The 19,646-nt window shown below is 40.7% G+C and overlaps 1 protein-coding gene across 6 annotated transcripts in view; it reads left to right on the plus strand.

Moving 5' to 3' along the window:
* The first annotated feature begins 288 nt into the window (after positions 1-288).
* The window catches only part of RBM33 (RNA binding motif protein 33), a 93,142-nt gene continuing 73,784 nt past the window's right edge, over positions 289-19,646 (plus strand). For 2 of the 6 annotated variants that reach the window (XM_052692593.1, XM_052692594.1), the window contains exons 1-5: positions 296-621; positions 8,407-8,485; positions 14,591-14,673; positions 16,549-16,625; positions 19,176-19,476. In XM_052692593.1, the coding sequence (XP_052548553.1) occupies positions 8,407-8,485; positions 14,591-14,673; positions 16,549-16,625; positions 19,176-19,476 (540 nt within the window). In that variant the 5' untranslated portion in view covers positions 296-621. Of the gene's footprint in view, positions 622-8,406; positions 8,486-14,590; positions 14,674-16,548; positions 16,626-19,175; positions 19,477-19,646 lie in introns of all 6 variants that reach the window. The other 4 variants (XM_052692591.1, XM_052692588.1, XM_052692592.1 and 1 more) reach the window with 4 other exon arrangements.

The following is a 19,646-nucleotide window of genomic DNA, read 5'->3' on the forward strand; positions in this document are numbered from 1 at the left end:
CTGCTCTCAGCCATAAGGGTTGAGTGGTGCGGTGAAGAGCAGGAAGACGAACTCGAAGGACACTGACGAAGGCGCGCTGACGCTGCAAGCGATTCTACGACCCTCCGAGGGCCCAAACGAGGCGCTACGCAACGCCGCACAACTACAACCCCAACGCGGACACCACGCACGCGCACTCCCGCCCCTCATCCGTGCGCAGCTCAGCCCGCTCCACCTCCCGCACATACGCACTCTCGCCTCGCCCGCCCAGCCATCTAAACCTCAGGCTGAGAGCACTGCGCGTGCGCAGCGGATGCCGTCCGCGGCTCTCGTTGACCAACCAGCGGTGCCTATCGCCCTCCCTCCATGAGAGGGAGGGACCGGTCCTCCGCCATCCCATCATGCAACGCGAGGGCGGCGGCGGCGACAGCGACGGCGGTGGCGGCCGCCATGTTGTGGTAGTTTGTTGTTCGCCGGTGGTGGCTGCGCGTCGAGGGGCCGCTGCCGGGCGCTGAATCCGGGCCCTTCCCCGTTCCCTCCTCTCCCCGCCGCTCCCGGGGGCGGCACCGGAGGCGCTGTCGGGGCCTGCCGCCGCCTGGGCACGGCGAGGAGCCATGGCTGCCGCGCTGGGAGGAGGAGCAGGTGAGATGTGCGGCCTGCGCGGGGCCCGCCGGTGGGGCGGAAGGGAGCGGGTGCTTCTCTGTCGCGAGGGGCCGCGGTGGGAGCCCGACCCGGGAGGTGAGGGGGAGTGGCCGCGCCGTTGGCCCCGCGGGCGCCGTCTCTGCGGTGTCGGGGCTGCTGGGGCCGTTGGCTCTTTCTCCTGGGCCACGGTTTCGTTCCGCTTCGTCCCTCGGCGCCGGTTCGAATCCCCAGGTGGAATGGAGGCGTTCTGGGGTCTGTTTACTTCTGAAGCTTCTGTTCGTTTGGTTCCATGTTAGTACATTTATGGCGTGTGATCTGTTTGAAGAGCTGATCACTAATCTCGGCAGTCGTTAGAGTTTTGTTTCACAGGTAACCCAGAAGCAGAGCGTCTCGCTTGGAACGTGTAAAACGAAGTCGGTGTTTGGTCCCAGGGTTCTTGGCTGCACCGCTGCGCTGCTTTTAGGCTTCCACTTGCAGCATGTTAAATGATGGTTGGACCCAGTGCTGTTCTGATGGGCACATCAAGCACATCCTAAAACTGTTGCTTGAATGGTTTTTAAAGAAAAGACTGAAACACCCCATTGTGAACCGTGCAAGAGGGTTTTTTAGGGAATGTGTGTATTTTAGGAGCTGTGAGCCTTACCTTCACTGGGAATAGCAGGTTAGGTAGCTCTGATCAGTCATTACTTAACACATTGGTCCTTGTTTGCATGATGGTTTGTGATATTTTCTGTGCTGTTTTTGTTGTTGGTAGCCATCACAGAGAAGAACGTGGCTTGCACTTGCTGGAGTGCTCACGCTGCTACCAGTTAAGCAAACAGTGGTGAGCAAGGTATATAAATGCAATCACTGAAGGCAAATGTTACAAGGAAATTCCCAAATTTAAAAATTGAAAATTTTGGGCTCGGGAGGGCAGCACCAACTGGTAATATTCTGAATATACTGAGCGTTGCTGTTGAAGATGTTACATGCACTCTTAAGTTTTTTTACAGAAACTCTTGTGCTGTTTTCTGTGATTTGGTTACTTATAATGTGGAGGTAAATGTTTGCATTTTTGATTTGTGTGAAAGTTTTTTTGCTGGTGCTGTGAGTGAAGGGTATTTTAAAGAAACTGTCACTTCCTAATTACTTCAATTTGTGTGTTAAAACTGTTGGAAAAGTTGAATGAGCCAATGGTGGTCCGTGGTCCATTAAATGTGATATGTTTTCTATGGAAACAGTAGAGGTTTTAATCTGGGTGGTCACCTTGCAACACTTTATTGAATGAAAAACAGACTAGCAGAAGTGTCTATTGCATGCTAGTCAAGTAAAATTCCTGGTGGAAGTTCTTAAGTGCACTTCTAAACTCACTTCAAAAAGCCTGCCTGGTATTTACAGGAATGGCATACACAACTTTTCTTGATAAGAGGCTGCTATCTAAAGTCAATAGTGATATCCAATTGGGCGAAAGGCTTCCTAGGTGAAAAGACCAGGACAGTGTGGTTATTTGGCTTCAGAGCTGTTCATTACTTGATCGGGTTTCAGCTTGAGGAGTTAATGTTTTAGAATTCATTCTCAGAGTGTTTGTTTTTGACTTTAAATTGTGGCAATACAACAAAATGTTTTATTATTATTATTATTATTATTTTTTAAGGATGCTTACAGATGATTAGTAAAGTTGTGCGAAATAAGTATTGGAAAAATAAATGGAACTTGAGTGTGACACCATTTTGACATAATGTTTGGCAAAGTGAAGATTTTTGTCCTTGCAGATGCAGATTGTTGCCTGCAAGGATATGATGTGGGGCTGATAATTGAAGTACGGAACTGCTGTGTCTGCTCAACACTGTGTGTGTTGGATTGGATGGAAGGAAGGAAGTTGGTTTGTCTGTTGTGCAGATTGTGTAGAGTTGTTAGTCACTATTATTTATTTATTTTTTTTTAAGTTCTTGGGAAACATTGGCTTGATTCACAAGGATCGAGTGCTCATGTGTGCTCTGAGATCTTACAGTTGCTAGTCTGTTGATATGGTTAAGGTGGTGATTGCCAAACTTTAGTGCAAACTTGCATGCAAAACTGGGACCAGAGCAAACATTGAATGTTACAGTATAACAACTGTACAGTATAGCTGCTGAAATTTTTTCTTGATATTTAAAATGTTGCTTTGAATTGATGGTAGTAATCTTGTTCAGGATGAGATGGTTCAGCACATTCACGCTAAAACTAAGCAAGAGCACTTGTTGATTGTCTGCTCTCTGATAGCACTGGCACCTTAATGGGTAAAGCTTCTGTGTTTATGCCTGAATGAGAGTAGAGTCCTGGATGTGGTTCATTTTCTGGGTTTTGCACGCTGCTGGATGGAGTGATGCAGCTGGACACTTACACTGAAATGTATACACTCAAACTGCAGGGTGACAGAGACCTGTATCATGAAGTATGACTGGGCTACTGTATCAGCTGAGGACGAGTGCTAGAAAACATTACTACAAGCATATTTGCTTTCAAGCATAGAAGTTCTAAACGTATGAATGTTTTGAAAGGCTTTAAGGAAGAGCTACATTTCTCCACATATTATATCATTTAAGGTCATTATAATTGTTAGCCTAACCAGAGTATAACTTTTATTATTATTGCTGCTTTATTTTTTTTACGAAGCTGAAGCCAAACCCAAACTTTGTTACATCAAATGCTTAAGATTTTAGGTCATATAGAACTTACAGTCTAGAATGTTAAAGATGGTTGATTGTCTCAGGCTCAGCCAAAGGGACCTCCAGACAAGTAGTGTTACTGGTCCACTCAATGTTTGCTGGCTATGAAAGGTACTGAAGAGTTGAAATTTCTCATTGGTGTCCAAAGCCATTTGGGAGCTGAGCTCATGTGGATTTCATTTAAGCCTTTGGCCTTCGATTCACTGTTAGATGTGCTTATGAGGCAAGAAATCGTGACACTTACTGTTTTTCCAAAGCAAATGTATTATTAATTCCAAGCAGGCTTTGGAAACATTTTCTATGACTTGGTTTAAATGCAATCTTTTTTTTTCTTTTTTCTTTTTTTTTTTTTCTTCCTTTAAGATACTCCTTTCAAGCACGGATCAGGAAGAGCTTCAGTACCTGTGGCATATCACTGTTCGTTCCGTTCTTACAGCTAGCGACTTGCTTTGCATCGCTGTAAACGTAGGAAGAAATCTAGAAGCTGAGGGACACGTTGTGCAATTGCTGTGTTGTGACAGATGCTTAATCACTGAATGCTTAAGGCTTGTATGAGTAATTGTTTACCAACATGAAGATGATATGATGTTTGTCTCTAAACACATAAACCAAACTGTTTGTGTTCATGGGGTGTTTCTCCTGCATGTGTTCTCCTGTGCATAGAACAGTTGTACGAATGAATGCAATTTTTATGATAGGGAGCTTGACTGTCATAAGTGAAGCAGGAGTCATAGTCCTTCATCACGTTTGGTTTGCATCACAGGTCAGGGGTTCATGTTGACCTTGTAACTAATCATAACAAGAAAAGCACAAGTTTTTATTCAGTTGGTACTAATAGTACAGTTATGTTTCCACCCCATGTTTTAGACATGGCTGTTCCTCTTGAAGCTTGCTATTCGCCTGTATCACATAGCAAGAGATGTGAAAGAAAACTCAGTAGAGGAAGGCAACAGCATTCAAGTGGTATGCTCAAGTAATGGAAATCCAGGCTATACAGTACTTGTGTTGTATAAAATCTTGCAATGAAGCATGAAGAAAATGTTTACCAGATAGGCTTGTACACTGTTTTTGATCTTGCGACTCGTGTTTGTCAGGTTGTCATATCGAGTGTTTCAAGCACAGCACTGGGAAATGGGAGAGATCAAGATGGAGATGATTGTTTTCAGATCTAAGCATAGAAAAGCAGTGTTTTTCCATGTAGGTAATGGCTTTTCCTTTATCCCCATTTATTTATTTATTTAAAGTAGCCTCCTTCAGTTGTGCCCAGAAGCAGTGCACCTAGTTACTTTAAAAGCCCATTGCGTAAGCAGCGTGTGATAATTTTTTTTCTTTTCCGTTGACTGGATCTTCATTGCAAGTTTTAGCCTTTCTTCATCTTGTTTAGGTTAAGGAGAAATCTTTGGTGCTTTTTCAGTGCCTAAAAGTAATGGTAAGTTTGGTATTTTTGATTGTGAAATACTGAAGCGGGCCAAAGTATGTGATTTTGAACTGCTAAGGAGGTTCCAGAGACCGTGCAGAGAGTGTGCAGGTGCTTTTGTAGCAACAACTGTGTGGCCATGGAATGTTTTTCCCTGGCTGGAAATCTTGGGTTGCAGTAACACAGTAACATATTCCATCTTAGCAACAGTTGCTATGTAGAACGACCTTTTTAGGCTGCCTTGGTACCATTTTGAGATATGTGGGAGCTTTGCTCTGCAGTGTTCTTGCTGATTCACCTCCCACACTTGTGAGACTTTGACTGTGTGGCTTAGGACCATTTTACATGGAAAATTATTAGTGCAAGTTTTACTGAAAGGAGGACCAGAGAGTAGGAAATACCATCAGCATAGCTAGAGGGGAAATGAGGCTTGAATTCAGTGGGTTTCTAGTGTGGGCAAATTGTTCTAATAAGGTAGGAGGAGGGGAGCAAAAGACCACTGCCACAAAAAGACAAATGAGATCAGGTGTGATAAGAGGAGAAAATGAGCTGTACAACAGCTTACAGCTCTGCTCTAGCTGCACCAGGTGAAGTAGAAAGTAGTCAGACCTTTTTAGTGTAGGGGATGAAGTGTGTTTGGCAGTCTTTGTGCTTACTCTGGATTCCAGCTGCCCAGAGCCCTGTGAGGCAGGCAGGCCTAACAGCAGCCAGGGTCGGTCATTCTGCTGCATCCTGCAACTCTTCTGCAGCTTTGCAAATGGTGATTTTCTCAGTGCTGCCGTGAGGAATAACCAAGTATTGGCTTATTTCTCTCATTTTTCTAAATATCTGGTCTTTCCTGTTTTGTCATTCAGTTAATGCTTTTTTTTTTTTCTTTTTTTGGTATGTGACAGGTCTTGTTCTTTCCCTTACAGTGCTGCCTGGAAGTTAGAGGCTCTCTGTGTTTAGTGATCAACTGTCAGAATCTTCCAGTCGATACTATTAATCTACACACGCCTTGGTGAGCTTTGCCCTGAACAGCATGAGTTGCAACAAGGAGCCCTAGCTGTTGTGTTACATGTCTTGGCAGCAGTTGTAGTGTTCCATCCCTGGCAGCAGTGATATCACTGCAAGAAATACAAAACGTCTTTCACATCCTGCAGTGGACATTTTCCTGCTTAGAGGCCCTATGTTCATGGATTTCCCTCCTTCATTTTTTTCCTTCCCACCTTCCACATAAGAGAGAATTATTCAAGCAAGAAAAAGTTTTCTGTTGCAATGTGCCCGGTGCTGATTGTTTGTCTTTCTGTAAAAGTTAATGTTTTATGAGTACTTAACCATGCTTGACACAAAGATCGACTTCTTCAAGGGGAAACATCTACAAAGGTTATATGGGTTGTTGTTAACTGTTTTTGCCTGCGTGATTGGAAAACGTAGCTTCAGAAACAAAACCTCAAGCCACTCTGCCAGAGATATGCTAAATATCAAGTGGCACTGCGTGTGTAAGGCCTCGGTGCCCATTTCAGTGTTTGCTGTCTCAAGCCTTGAATCTGGGACTGAATAATGTTTGCAGGTCCATGACTGGGTGGTAACCTGATTTTCTAAAGGAGATTTAAGAACTACTTTGCATTCCGACGATGATCGATGGCATAGTGGTGTAATTTGTGGTGCTTGTTGTCAGTGTCAAATGCCAAGGGACAGATAAGTGTAAAGCCTAGAAAAGAAAGCTTCCTCTCTTGCCACAAAGATCCTGGTGTTGTGTGTGATGAGATGGGAAATGATGGCAAGGAAGTGATGGGGACATCTGGAGCAGCTCTTAGAAGCTCCACTCACTGCACACACACTGACTGGGCATTGCTGAGGCTTTGGGACACATCCTGCCACACAGCACTTGTGAAAAGAGTTTTGAAAGAGTGTAATGCAGCTTTGGATTTTGGTAGGAGTTGCTCTTCAGTAGAATGGGAGGATTTTTGAGAGGTTGGAGGAGTTGAAGTTTGTGTCAGTGACTGAATGGGGGTCCAGACATGCACTAGAAATTTGGCAGGAATTTGTTCTCATCGTTGCAAGTAATATTAAGTAGAAGCACTTTCCTGTCAGTGAGACAGAAGTATCTGGCCTAGAAAGATACTGAGTTGTAGTGAAGAGTTTTTCATTTTGCTGTACAGTAACATTAACAGAGAAGAAGATTTTGGTGTATAGCTTGGTGCGTGTTGTCTAGATTTAAACTTAGCTGCAGTTCAAGTCCGTCTGTGTAAGAGTTGTGTGCTGGATTTCATCATGACAGAACTAAGATCTTGTCTTCAAGCTGTGTTGGTTTATAATGAAATGCTCTATGCTTCTAAAGGTGGTACCTGGGACACAAAACCTCAGGTTTTTTTTCAAGGAACACAGGCAGATCATAGAAAGAAATTGCTGGCTTTGTGGTGATGATGATTGTTTTCCACTGACTTAGTCTGTGAGCATTCCTAATTTGGGTTACTGCAAACTCAGGCATATTACTTTAAACAACCTTTGTAGGTGGTTATATCAAGTAAGTGCATTACTGCAGTTCAGCTGTAAGAACAGTGGCACTGCAGGATATTTCTGCCTTAAAATGGCAATCCACTGTGATAATCCCTGCTGCATGGTCTTGAATTATTTTCCCTAGAATCATGTGGCAGTTCTTTTAGTGATCACAAAATTGGATAATTTGGTGTTCAAGAGGAGGACAGTCTGTGTCTGAATATCTGGCTTTTCCTTATAAGTAGGATAGAAATTGAAGGAGATTGTGGTACGTGGATGTTTGAGCAGAGAGGTGGAAGTTCGGAGTTTGTTTTAGTTGTGAAAACACAGAATATCATTTAAAATATAGCCATATCTGAGGGCAGTAAATGGAATCAAGGAGAGTTGTTTTTGTCTACTGTTTCAAAAGCAGCGAGTTGCCGCACATCTTTTATTGCACTGTAATTCATACTGAGCATTCTTATTCTCGTAGTTACATATGATAGAAAATTCAGCTCTGGGAACATCACTAAGCCAGCAGTTTTTAAAAGAAGTTTCAATTTTTAATGTTGTTTTTTCTTTTTGTTTTGTATTGGTCACTAATACTTGTATTTTGGTTATGTGAAGAAGTGAATAGATGTGTTGATGCATGTGGTGAATGCTGAGATTGAGTTTTAAGAGGAAAGGTAGATTTGGGTTTTTTTTTGTTTTTTTTGGGGGGGAGGGGAGGAGGGGCTTGTTAAGGGCAGAAATGCAGAAAACCAGTTGATTGTTGACATTGTACTTAGACAAAGACTTGAGCACAGATTGTGCTGGAGGATGACTGGATATCTGTATGCTTAGTAACAGTGTAAGCTACTTCCAGTTCTTGTGTAGTTTGTTTTCTTTTAAACTCTGGCTGAGACAACTGAAGGGTTTTTTTGCATGACTTTCTTCTCTTCCTTCGACTTCTTGGGGTTGCTGGTGCCTTCCTGTGTTGTGCTGATGCTTGCTGCCATTTTCAGAGTACCTTTCCAGGACCCCGGTGTGGATGGATGGGTGTGATGTGCACAAGGCAAGCAAAGAACTGTTGGACATCATTTCCTTGACCTCCAGTATGCTTGAGCTTCATGAATTCCTGGGAAGCTTCTGTCTCTGAAGTGGTTGCTTTAGAAACAACCTTGAATTTCAATAAGAATGATTTCATGTAGTTGCCTTTTCTTTTGTTTTGTATTTAAACAGATGATGACTTTGATCAGTTTGATAAGCCTGGTGCAGAAAGATCTTGGAGAAGAAGAGCTGGAGATGATGAGTGGGACAGGTGAGTAGAATATTTTTATGTTCAGCTTCTGTATGTTAAATGACATTGCTGTGTTTTCTGATTCTCACATTTTGTATTCTAACATTTGCAGTAGTGCACATTTAGATACTAATGAAGATGTTGGTTGTTATGCATGTGTCAGCAGATGTTAGACTGTGCCAAATGTATACTTGCCTTGAGGAATATAGAGAACACTATGAAGAGATGCTATTTAAAATTAGATAAGTATAAAGCGTTTGTGGTGTGTAATTAAATTTACAATTACTGTCCTGGTTTTCCTCTACATCTTTAGTAGGATCTTAATAATTGGCTTAAACAGATTTTTTGCTAGTACTTGAATTTGGGGATTTTTAAAATAGATGTTTAAATTCTTCAAAATCCTTTGGTAATGGAGCTTACATATGACCTTCTATTGAAAAATATATGACAGCTATGGGGATTTAGAAATATGCATGAACTTGGTTATTTTTGGAGTGTGTGTGTGTGTGTGTTCTGAAAAACCTATGTCTAACTGCTGATTTGACTTGTCTGTTCTTTATGGCAGAGAACTTTTCACTTCTTGTGAAGTTGATTTTTTTGTTATTCCTGTTTGGCAGCTGAGAGACTTGTTCAGACTGTGCCAGTTGTCACCAGGTTTCACTGTGAAAAACGGGGAAAAAAATGAAATAAGTCTTATCTAATAATCACTCTTGTGATTGTAGTAAACAAACTTTACTGTAAGTAGTTTTCCACTGAGCTGAGCCCTGGGAGTGAACCAGCTACTCTGCATTTATTGTCATTCCTAAGGGATTAGTTAGTTTCCTCTTCCCTGCTTTCCTGCTAGGCTGAGTGAGCAGTTCTTATTGCTCTAGGACATAAGTAAGAATGAATAAGGAACTCAGACAATATCTTGAGTGTACAGTGTTCTGCTGTGAAGGATATTGCTGCTCTGTCATGCCAGCACAGCTGTGGGTTGGATGGTTAACTGCATCAAGGAACTGATCTGCTTTGAGAATGCAATTAAAGTAACTTGTTGGAGGCAACTCTCTGTACTGTGCTGCCTCCCAACCCCAGAAATGTGATGTTGTGTTTGAGGTAGCGTGAGACACCTCAAAATTACTGAAACCAATGTCATGGACAAATGTTGGTAGTAGAATATCTTTTGTTTCTTTTTTCCTTTTGCTGCTGACTTCATGGTAGACTTTTTGATGTTGATTGGCCCTATTTGTTTTGTAGCTCTCAGAATGGCTAAAGCATAGAACCGCTCAGGTTGGAAAAGACCTTACAGATCACTGAGTCCGATCATGACCTAACCACACTACTCTAACTCTTAACAACCCTCTACTAAATCATGTCCTGGGCTACTGTTACTGTGAAAAGTGGTTTGGAAGAGTCAGACAGTAACTCCACTGGAAGAAGTAGTGCATTGCTGCGGGTAAACCCCTGGTAGCAAAGCTATTTTCATAGGACTTGAGAAAGGTTATGGAATATTTTCACTAAGCTGACATTTTGAAACACAGAGTTTTAGACAAATGCTTTGTCTTTTAAATTTGCTTTTATTTTTTTCTTGATTTATTATTAGAAGTTGTATTTTATTTATTCTTTAGTAGAATTGTAAGGGAAGTGATTTCAGGTTCAGTACTGGTGATTCATAGAATCATTATGGTTGGAAATGACCTCTAAGATCATCTAGTCCAGCCATCCATTTACCACCAACGTTGCCCACTAAACCATGTTCTGTAGTACCACATCTCCACATTTCTTGAAAACTTCCAGGGACAGTGGCTCAAACATCTCCCTGGACAGCCTGTTCCAGAACCTGATCACTCTTTAGGAGAAGAAATTTCTCCTAATATCCAACCAGAACATCCCCTGGCACAACTTGAGACCATTTCCTCTTGTTCTATCACTTTGACACAGGAGGAGAGGCAGACCCTCACCTTACCACAACCTCCTTTCTTGTAGTTGTAGAGGGCAGTAAGGTCCCCCCGAGCTTCTTCTTCTCTGGACTGTTCTCCAGAGTGAGCGATCCCAGTTCTCTCAGCTTTTCCTTGTAGGACTTGTGCTCCAGTCCCCTTACAGCTTTGTTGCCCCTCCCTGGATATGCTTCAGGGCCTAGATGCCTTTCTTGTAGTGAGGAGCCCAAAACTGAACACAGTACTCAAGATGTGGCCTTGTCAGAGCTGAGTACAGAGGGTCGATCACCTTCTACCCCTGCTGGCTGCATTATTTCTGATACAAACAAGGATGGCATTGGCCATCTTGGCCTCCTGAGCACACTGCTGGCTGATGTTCAGTTGGATGATACTCCCAGATCCTTTTTCTCTGCACAGCTTTCCTGCCTTCTACCAAAGCCTGCAGTGATGCATGAGGTTGTTGTGGCCAAAGTGAAGGACCCAGCACTTGGTCATGTTGAAGATCATCTCATTGGCCTCAGCCTGGCTATCCAGCCTAAGTCCCTCTGAGGGGCCTTTCTACTCCCAGGCAGGTCAGCACTTTCTCTCAACTTGGTGTCATCTTCAAACTTGCTGAAGGTGCCCTCAGTCCCATTGTCCAGGTCATCTGTATAGATACCAAACAGGACAGACCCCAATACTGACTCCTGGGGATCACCACTCGTGACCAGTAACCAGCTGGATTTAACTCCATTCACCACTAACCTCTGTGCCCAGCCCTCCAACTGGTTCCTTACCCAGCAAAGTATGTATCTGTCTAAGCCATGGGCTGCCACCTTCCCTGGGAGAAATCTATGGGAGACAAAAAGCCAAAAGCTTTGCTGACATATATAGAGTATGTCAGCAGCCTTTCCCTCATCCACCAGGCTGATCACCCAGTCATCTTGCTGATCATTTGAGAGAATACTTCCTGCAAATTTATCTAATGGAGCATTATTTCATTTGCAAATGTTAGAATTATTAATATTTTAATACTACTTTTTCATAGATTGCAGTGCTCTCTTGTGGAAGTGTTGACTTCTGTGTTTGTCTGGGCGACTGTGAATACCTTGCTCCTGAGTATGTTATTGCCTAACGTAATTGCTTGAAACTTTGTAACTGCTGGCCCTGTTCTGTATAGGACATGGTTTACTGAAAATGATAAATGAACGTGGGATTTCTTTGATTCCTCGTGCTTCGTTTTGCAACTTTTCCTTACTTTTCTGGGAGGAGGGCGAGGGACTGATGCATCGTCCATCCACACATGCACTGCATTGCTTCTTAAGTCCCATCCCCCAGACATGTAAACCAGTTTGAATTCCCAGCTCTTTCTGTTCTCAAACAGTGGAGGGTGATTACTGAGAATCAGAAGGGTTTTATTATTTTGGAGTACAAATATCACATTGTTCTTAGAGAATTTTTCCCATTGCTTTTCTCTGGTTTTATTTTAACATTCTTTCCCAAAACATTTGTCCTTGCTACTGCTCATGTTTAATGGGGCATGCTCATGAAATCAGAGGCCAGAAAGGCCCATATAATCTGATGTGTTTATCACGGGCTGTTAACTTATACGTATATCTCTACAAGTAGCTGCAAACTTGAGTTTGGGAGAAATGTACCGTTCTGGTGCTGTTCAGTGAGATGACAAAAGTGATTTGATAGTTGATTTTTGTGGAAATTTATTTCTTCTGACTCTCCTCTGGGACAGTTTCTCTGTACTGGCAAAAAATGTCTTCCATTTTGTTGTGTTTCTTTTTTGAGGGTATTTTCTCTTGCTGATTTGGTGAGCTGAATTTATTCAGTGGGGGGAACAATTGAAGTCAAAGAAGGGCAGGTAATGAGTCTGTCTCTTCAGAGACAGAGCAGCAAACTATTTGATTACTGTAGCCCAACTTTCCTAGAACTGCAGCATTAGGAAGACTTTTGTCTTAGTGATAGTGAGGATCAGTTTCCTTTGGAACTGTCACGGGTGTGTACTTTTATTCCAGCTTAATTTGTTTTGTATGGCTTTGGTATCAGCTTGCAGCCATTTGGTTTTCTCTATTTTTCCCTGCTGACCTAAAATCTTGTAGTAGTGGTTTTGTTAGTTGCTTTAAGAAGTGAGATCTGGTAATTCTGGTTCCTCTTTGTTCTGACCTGTAACTTCAGATTTAGCTATTTAAAAGAAGCTTGAGCTATGTATGCTTTATTGTGTAGGCTTTCCACTATTTCTTTGTTTATTCAAATAGTAACCAACTTTGCTCATTTAGAAGAAGAAAAAAACAACGTAAACATAGAAAAACACAATGAACTATGACAACTTCCCAGTTGTTATGAGCTTCATTTATGTGCTAGTGCAATTTTTTTGATTGTCATGTTATATTTAGAGTATGTTTGCAATTACTTCTATTGATCAAATCTTTCTTAAAAAGGAAAGTAATCACATCAAAAGTTTTTTAGTAATATGTTGAATAGCCCTAAATATATTTAGACAATAAAGTCAATCTTTCATTGTTTTACAGTTCTGAACTTCTTACTAGCTTGGCTTGCTTTTGTCTTTGAATGTTTGTGCAACACATGCTTGCTGTCTCTTGCAATTTGTTTTGTGCTATTTATTAAAAGCTGTCAGTGGTGGACTGTACTGCTGGGAAGTGTTTTCAAATCTCGGTGCATTTGTCAGGTTACTGGCAGCTGATTCTGTGCTGAAGAGATCAGACTTGTTTCCCTACCTTGGGTTTGGCTTTAAATTGTTCTGGAAACAATTCTGTTACAGAAAGTTTTCTGTCTCTGAAATGAAGGGCTTAAATTCTAGCTCTTCTACTCACTGAATGCGTGGTACGTCTTATGGCCTAATTTGTGCTTAATATTGCTCACAGTGATCACAGAACAGTTGCTATTAATGTTCAGTCATTCCTGGAACTGTTTGAGATCGGTAGCTACGGGCAAATACTGTGTGCAGATGATACCATCCTATTCAGTGCTGATATGGAAAATAATCACTTTTCTCAGAAGATTGTTTTTTATGTTTTCAGGCGCTACCTGTACACTAGCTAGGTCTTAACAAGGGATATCTGTCAACTCTAGCAATGCTTTATGCCTTGGGATTGCCTTTAACTTTAAGTCCTCCTCTAGAACTCTAAAGAATTCTTACGCATTTACGCCGGTATGACTTTGCTTTCTAGTTGCTTTGAAAGAGTGGCAAATACATTCTTTTTTTGTGGGCAGAAATACTATGAAAACTATCTTTGCTTTTGATTCTGCTCCTAAGGACTGTTCTCACTTTGGGGTATTTAATTTGTATGTAATTTGATTGATTGTGGGTTGTTTTTTTCTTTTTAAGTGGGTGTAGGTTAAAATGGATTCTCATTCTTGAGTTAGAGTTCATACATCAAATCACTGTCATCTCATTTTAGTATTAGCTCTTGCTTGTTCTAATATTGGCATTTGGCAGTAAGAAGTATTTTGTATTGAAGGGTGGGTCTCCTGGGGCTAGACAACCTTTTTACTGAGGAGAGAACAACTTGTTCTAAATCATAGGAGTGTAATTCCTTATTGTTGCATCCTCTTTATTTGTGGCAGAGATATGATGGAAGAAGTTTTGTGAGCCAAAACCTTGTATTTTTGTTTCCTGAATTCTTAGTCATTCTCAAAGTGGTGGTGAGCCACAGATCTGATTTCTGTAGTCCCACGGATGTCTGTTTGACCTGTCTTTATTTCCTCCTCCTGAAGCTTGGAGCTTTCACAAAATCTATAGGCCTTAATGCCTCCCAGGTTAGCTGGTTTCCAAGTGCCTTCTTCTTCAAATGCAGCTTGGATGGTGTAGCCTGGAGGCTGAGTGCTGCCTGCAGCATGGCATTGTCCCACCTGCAGCTTCTGTGGGGAAGGAACAATTTGGACAATATGCCCAAGAGGCCTTAAAAAGAAGGACCTTGAGCAGGGATCTGGCTAATCATGTCATAAAGCAATATGCTTTGCCTAGGTCTTTGTACTTTGTCATGATAGGATGGATTTGGAAAGGGATAAAGAGAAATGAAGTGTTTGCACAACAGCAGTGTTACCTTAATGTGTCTGGTTTGTGGTTACTTTTAAAATCTTTTTTTTCAACTTGCTAAATGTTTCAATGAAAGGAAAGCTTTGTGTGGAATCAGTAAAAATTCTCAAGTTACTTTCCTAAGCCGTGTACCCGAAATAATGTGTCTTTCTGTTTTCTGAGGTTCAACTTTGAAAAATGTCTTAATATTTTCCAGTGAACTTGAAGATGATTTGCTTGGAGAGGATTTGCTTGCTGGCAAAAAGGTAAGAGATGTACATTAAGCGAGTTGTTATGCGTATTGAAATGTGAACTTCATTCATCTCGTTCACTGTAGTTATTTGATGTGGCTTTTTATGTATCAAACATCCCCAAAGACAGCCATGTTGCTCGAGTATCTGAGATCTGCTGTTTTAGCAGAGCAATCTGTGCCTGTGTCTTTTAGTGAAATGCCTCCAAGTATGATGATTTTTAATTATTTTTTTAATTTTTTTTTCCAAAATAGTATTTGTTCTTGAAACATACAGTTCAAAAAAGAGTTGATTCTCTAAATTGATTTATCTGAAGTTCAAACTGACTTAATTAAAAAAAAAAAAAAAAGCTTCCTGAAGCATTCCTGAGAATTCATTTAAGCTGTCAGTTTCCTGTCTATGTAAAGCTATTTAAAGAATACCAGTAATGTTGTGCTGCTCATTCCCAGCAGTGTTTTACTGAGGTCTGTGTGAGGTGCTCTGATTCATCCTGGGCAGTGAGAAAAGTAAAACAACAAAAGAATGTAAAAAGTCAATAGTATCTGTAGGTAGTGCTACTATTTTGTGGAGCAGGTAGGCAGAGGATTTCCCCTTCTACAGGGAAGGCAAGGAGCAGCTAATGCTGGAGAACATAATTGAATTTACAAAATTGAACTGTATAACAGAACTGATACCTGAAGGAGGAGATAAAATTTAATGCTTGGGAAATCAAAACTGGCTAATTGCCCCTTGCTTCTCTTTATCTGCTAAATGAGTTAATTTATGAAATGGTTTTTAAAGTTATGTTTGAAGATGACTAGGCTTAAGTCACCCAGATCCGGTAGAAGTTGAGTTTTAATTGATGTGTTTTCCACACTCTAAATATTAAAAGCTAGCTTTGTGAAACTGCTCTGTCAGTAATTTCTGTTAAGATAGGAAATCCTGTTGTCTGATAGACCGGCTATCCAAAATGTTAAATGTTATCCAAATGTTAACTATATGTGTATATATACAGTGGTTAAAATGTGAGTTGATAAAGCTGCTCACTTACTGAAATTAATCTGTGTGAATATTACCAGTACTGTATTTCTCCAGTGTTTGATGAGACTTGTGCCCTCCTTCGTTGTGTTTGCAGTTTTCTATCTTGGTGCTCAGCAGTTTGTGTGGGTATGGACTTGAGTGGTGGAGTAGTGCTAGGCTTCTTGGGGAGTTTTCCCTGAGCTGTTCAATCTAAACTTGCTTCTACTTAATCCTATCTCAGTACTTTCAGTACTATCCTTGTGTAACCTTTCTGCCTCCGTAACTGCAGAGCAATGGGAATAATGTGGCTAAGCAAAGCCGCGGTTCTCTCCTTCTGGTGTGTAATTATTTAGAACAAAATAGTTAAAAAATATGTGTATGAAGAAAGTGAAATTAGGATTGGCAAATAAGGAGTTTAGAAAAGTCACAATATTTTATAAATTTTTACTTCACTTGAAAGCAAATTATGTTGTGTCAATGTTCTTAATATCATTACATCATGTCCTCCAGCCTCCTAAGTATTTCTGCCCTTTAGAAAGAGGCGTAACTTGGTGTTTTTCTTGAGTTGCCTGATACATCAGGGTCACAAGGCAGTAAATAGGGGCACTGATGTTAACATTCCTCTTATCCTGGTCTTTCAAATGAGTTGTCATATTTAGCTACGCATGGGAATACCTCAGTGAAAGTCTAGATAGCTGGGCAAGTCTGAGTAAGGCTGTGAAATGTTTATTTACAGATTTGTTGTTTTTTTAGTATTGTTTTTTCTTGAATTAGGTGTCTGAAATATGTTCCTCATTAAAAAATAATGCCAATGTTCAGAAGTTTGAGTAGTTTCTGTAGTTAAACTTTGTGTACTTCTTCTGATAATGATTGACTTTTTCTGAAATCTAGAATCAATCAGACTTGTCAGATGAAGAGCTGAATGATGACCTCCTGCAGAGTGACAATGAAGAGGAACAAGAATTTCGGTATCTCTTTTCTAAAGCCTGTGTTCTGGATAACTGTGAAGTTACATGCACAACCAATATATGCAAAGTGTTAATGGCTACCACTGATGATAGCTAATAATGAAACTAAAGCTAAACTGAAATTGTTGTATATTTGAAACATACTTTTGCTTCTTAGTTACTTAATGGTGTATTATATAGTGTGTTCAGTAGCATTATTAGCAAATGAGTAAAATGATGGTTAGCTTATTTGAATAAAATTAACTTAAAATCTATACTAAAAAAAATAGTAATAACTTGAAGAAATGACATCTCCTGTGCTGTTTATGACTATCTGTGAGTCTTGCAGAACTTGTGTTCTATACCTTGTTTCTGTTACAGTAGACTTTCTCCTCCTGACAAGTCCTTTCACTGCCATTCTGCTTTTAAAAATGTATCTTATCCCTGAATATCTTGAGGAGTGGAGCTCCAGAGTTTATAAAGCTTGAACCGTGGCTTAAATATACGTATAGAGTACACAGAAGGAAATTTGTGTGAGGTTTTTAGGTTAAGCAAGGATGTAGTTGTTTGGGAGCTTGAGGAGTCTGCCTTGTGAATGCTGTATGTTGATACAGATCTTAAATTAGCACTTAAATTAGGTGCATTACAAATCCAAAAGGCAGTCTTAATAGCGTTGTGAAAATTTTGGTTCAGATAGGCTTGCTCAATTATCTTTATCCCAAAAAGAGGTGGAGGAGTGTCTTTCCCTTTCTTTATTTGAGTAAAGGGAGAGACTGTGGGGCCAACCCTGCCACAGAGTCTCTCAAAGTTTTGGAGGTGCTGAGTCTTTTCTATCCTTACCTCTCTCCTGCTTTCTCCCCTTGTACGTGATCCTGCTGTGTATCATAGCATTGCATGTGCAATTCACTCTTAACTTTATGCAGTCCAAGGTGAATTAGTTAATATTATTTAGCCTATTAAGCCTGTACAGTAAGTCCAAAGTTCCTGAGTTCAAGCTCTCAGTCGATTGCATTTGCTTCTCCTGATTTCCTCGGATTCTTTTTCCTGACAAACCTCATTTGGGGAAAGTTTACAAAATAAGTACAGTTATCTAGCAGAAAGTAATTTGCAAAACTTTGCACAACCTGTTTACAAGGACGTCTTGTAAGCAAGCCTCAATAGTTCTGAGCTGGATTGAAAGATATTGGAAGATGCTTGTAATGCAGTATGACTGCTGTTTTTAATGACCTCTTCCTTCGGGTGCTGCTGTTCTTGATGTGTCATGCTATGCAGGTGTATGTTCTGAATGGTTATGTTGGTGTTGCTCTGCAACCTCCTTCCTGTCTTTGGTCTGGATTAGGACATGGGGATGCCTCCCTTTGTTGGCTTGATGATGGTGAGGTAAAATAGCTCTGACCATTCATCTCTGTACTGACTGCTCTTCCTCCTTGCAGGAGTGGTCTGTTCCCTTCAGCATGGGAAATCCTTGCTGTTTCTGCTCTGTATTTCCTCCTTGTGAGCTATGGGCAGCAGGGATAGCTATGTGACTGTATTAGTGCTGAGAAAGTACCTGAAGTGTAGTAGTGAAAGCAGGTTTCTGTAGAAAATTATTGCATTTTTAGCAGCTTTATTGCCAGGATATGAAAGCTTTGGTCCACTCCTCTCCCTTTGTTTCCTCTGAAACTCATCTGCCTCTATAGTTGAGAGGATAATGATAATCCTGCATAATGTCTTGGTTATTGTGTTAAATCTTCTCCATCTGATAGATGCAAATTGCTCAAAGCTGCCTTGATTTTTGTGCCTTCAAACTTACAAAAATGGTTGATAATAGGAATGTAATTTGAAAAGCAACAACAAAAAGCAATCTTTTTTTCCTTGTACCCAGAACCTCTCAAATCAAAGAGCTTTTTGTCCCTGCTTTTATAACTGGTCTGTGTTAATGAGTCATTCTTTTCTGTGTTGATGACACTAGCTGTGTCAAACAGTAAATTCTGAGTTTTGCTTTTCTTCCAGATAATCTTCTTGATGTTTTATTTTGCTTCTATTCCTTGTCTATACCAGTGCTGTTACTAATTTAGAATCTTAAGCATTTAGAAGACATGCATATGTATTTGTAATTTTGACAATATGTATTATACTAGAATAGTGAATCTGTAAAAAAAAAAAAAAAACAAACAAATTCAGTGTAATTAAGAATGAACAACATTAATGCATACAATTGAAAAATGATTTACAGGTTTGAGAGATTGGGAAAGCAGATGCAGTTATGGTAACTTTGTGAATTTTCTGTTAGTCTTGGAATTAAAATTAAATCCAGCCTGCTTTGGTTAGTGAGCAGGACTTTTGCCAGTTTGACCTGTTAAACCATCTGGCTGGTTTGATTCCCCTGGTCAAATAGCCTGCAGCTAGTGATAAGCTGCAGTACAGTATGCATTGTGAGAGTGTGGCATAGAGTCAAATAGTGTGTGAGGTACAATTTTATTCATAGACTCACAAAAATATGTATTTGTTGGCTTTATTTTGCTCAGCCTTTGTATGCACACTTGAGGATTTTATACTTCAGCCTTTTAATCTTTTTCCCTTATGCTGCAGTTCTCAAGGTGTCACGGTTAGCCTCAATGCTACGTCTGGCATGTTTACATCATACGAACTCTCTGAGAACATCAACGATCCATCAGTCGAACACGGGTCTGGGTACAACCAAGGAGAAGATGAAATTGGTTACGACAAATCTGAAGCACCTGAAGTGTATGCTTCAGAGTATTCTGAGGAAGGACATTACGAAGGCAACGATCCTGAACTGACAGAAGACCAAATAGAGTATGGGGAAGAGCCTGGAGAAGATGATGAAGTGCTAGACCTTGAAATCAATGAACCCCTGGATGAATTTCCAGTGAGTTTCTTTCTATTGTATCTTCGAAGATAACATTGCTTCACGTGCATAGGGTTTCAGACTGATTTGAAAACTGTTTACCTCCCTAGGGAGGAGGGGAAATTAGACCTATTATCACTGTCTGCCAGTTTCTTTATCTAGGCTGTGACAAAGTTTGTGTTGACAGCTTG

Source organism: Tympanuchus pallidicinctus, unplaced genomic scaffold (genome assembly GCF_026119805.1).
Source record: "Tympanuchus pallidicinctus isolate F22 unplaced genomic scaffold, pur_lepc_1.0 scaffold3, whole genome shotgun sequence".
In the NCBI taxonomy this organism is placed as follows: domain Eukaryota; kingdom Metazoa; phylum Chordata; class Aves; order Galliformes; family Phasianidae; genus Tympanuchus; species Tympanuchus pallidicinctus.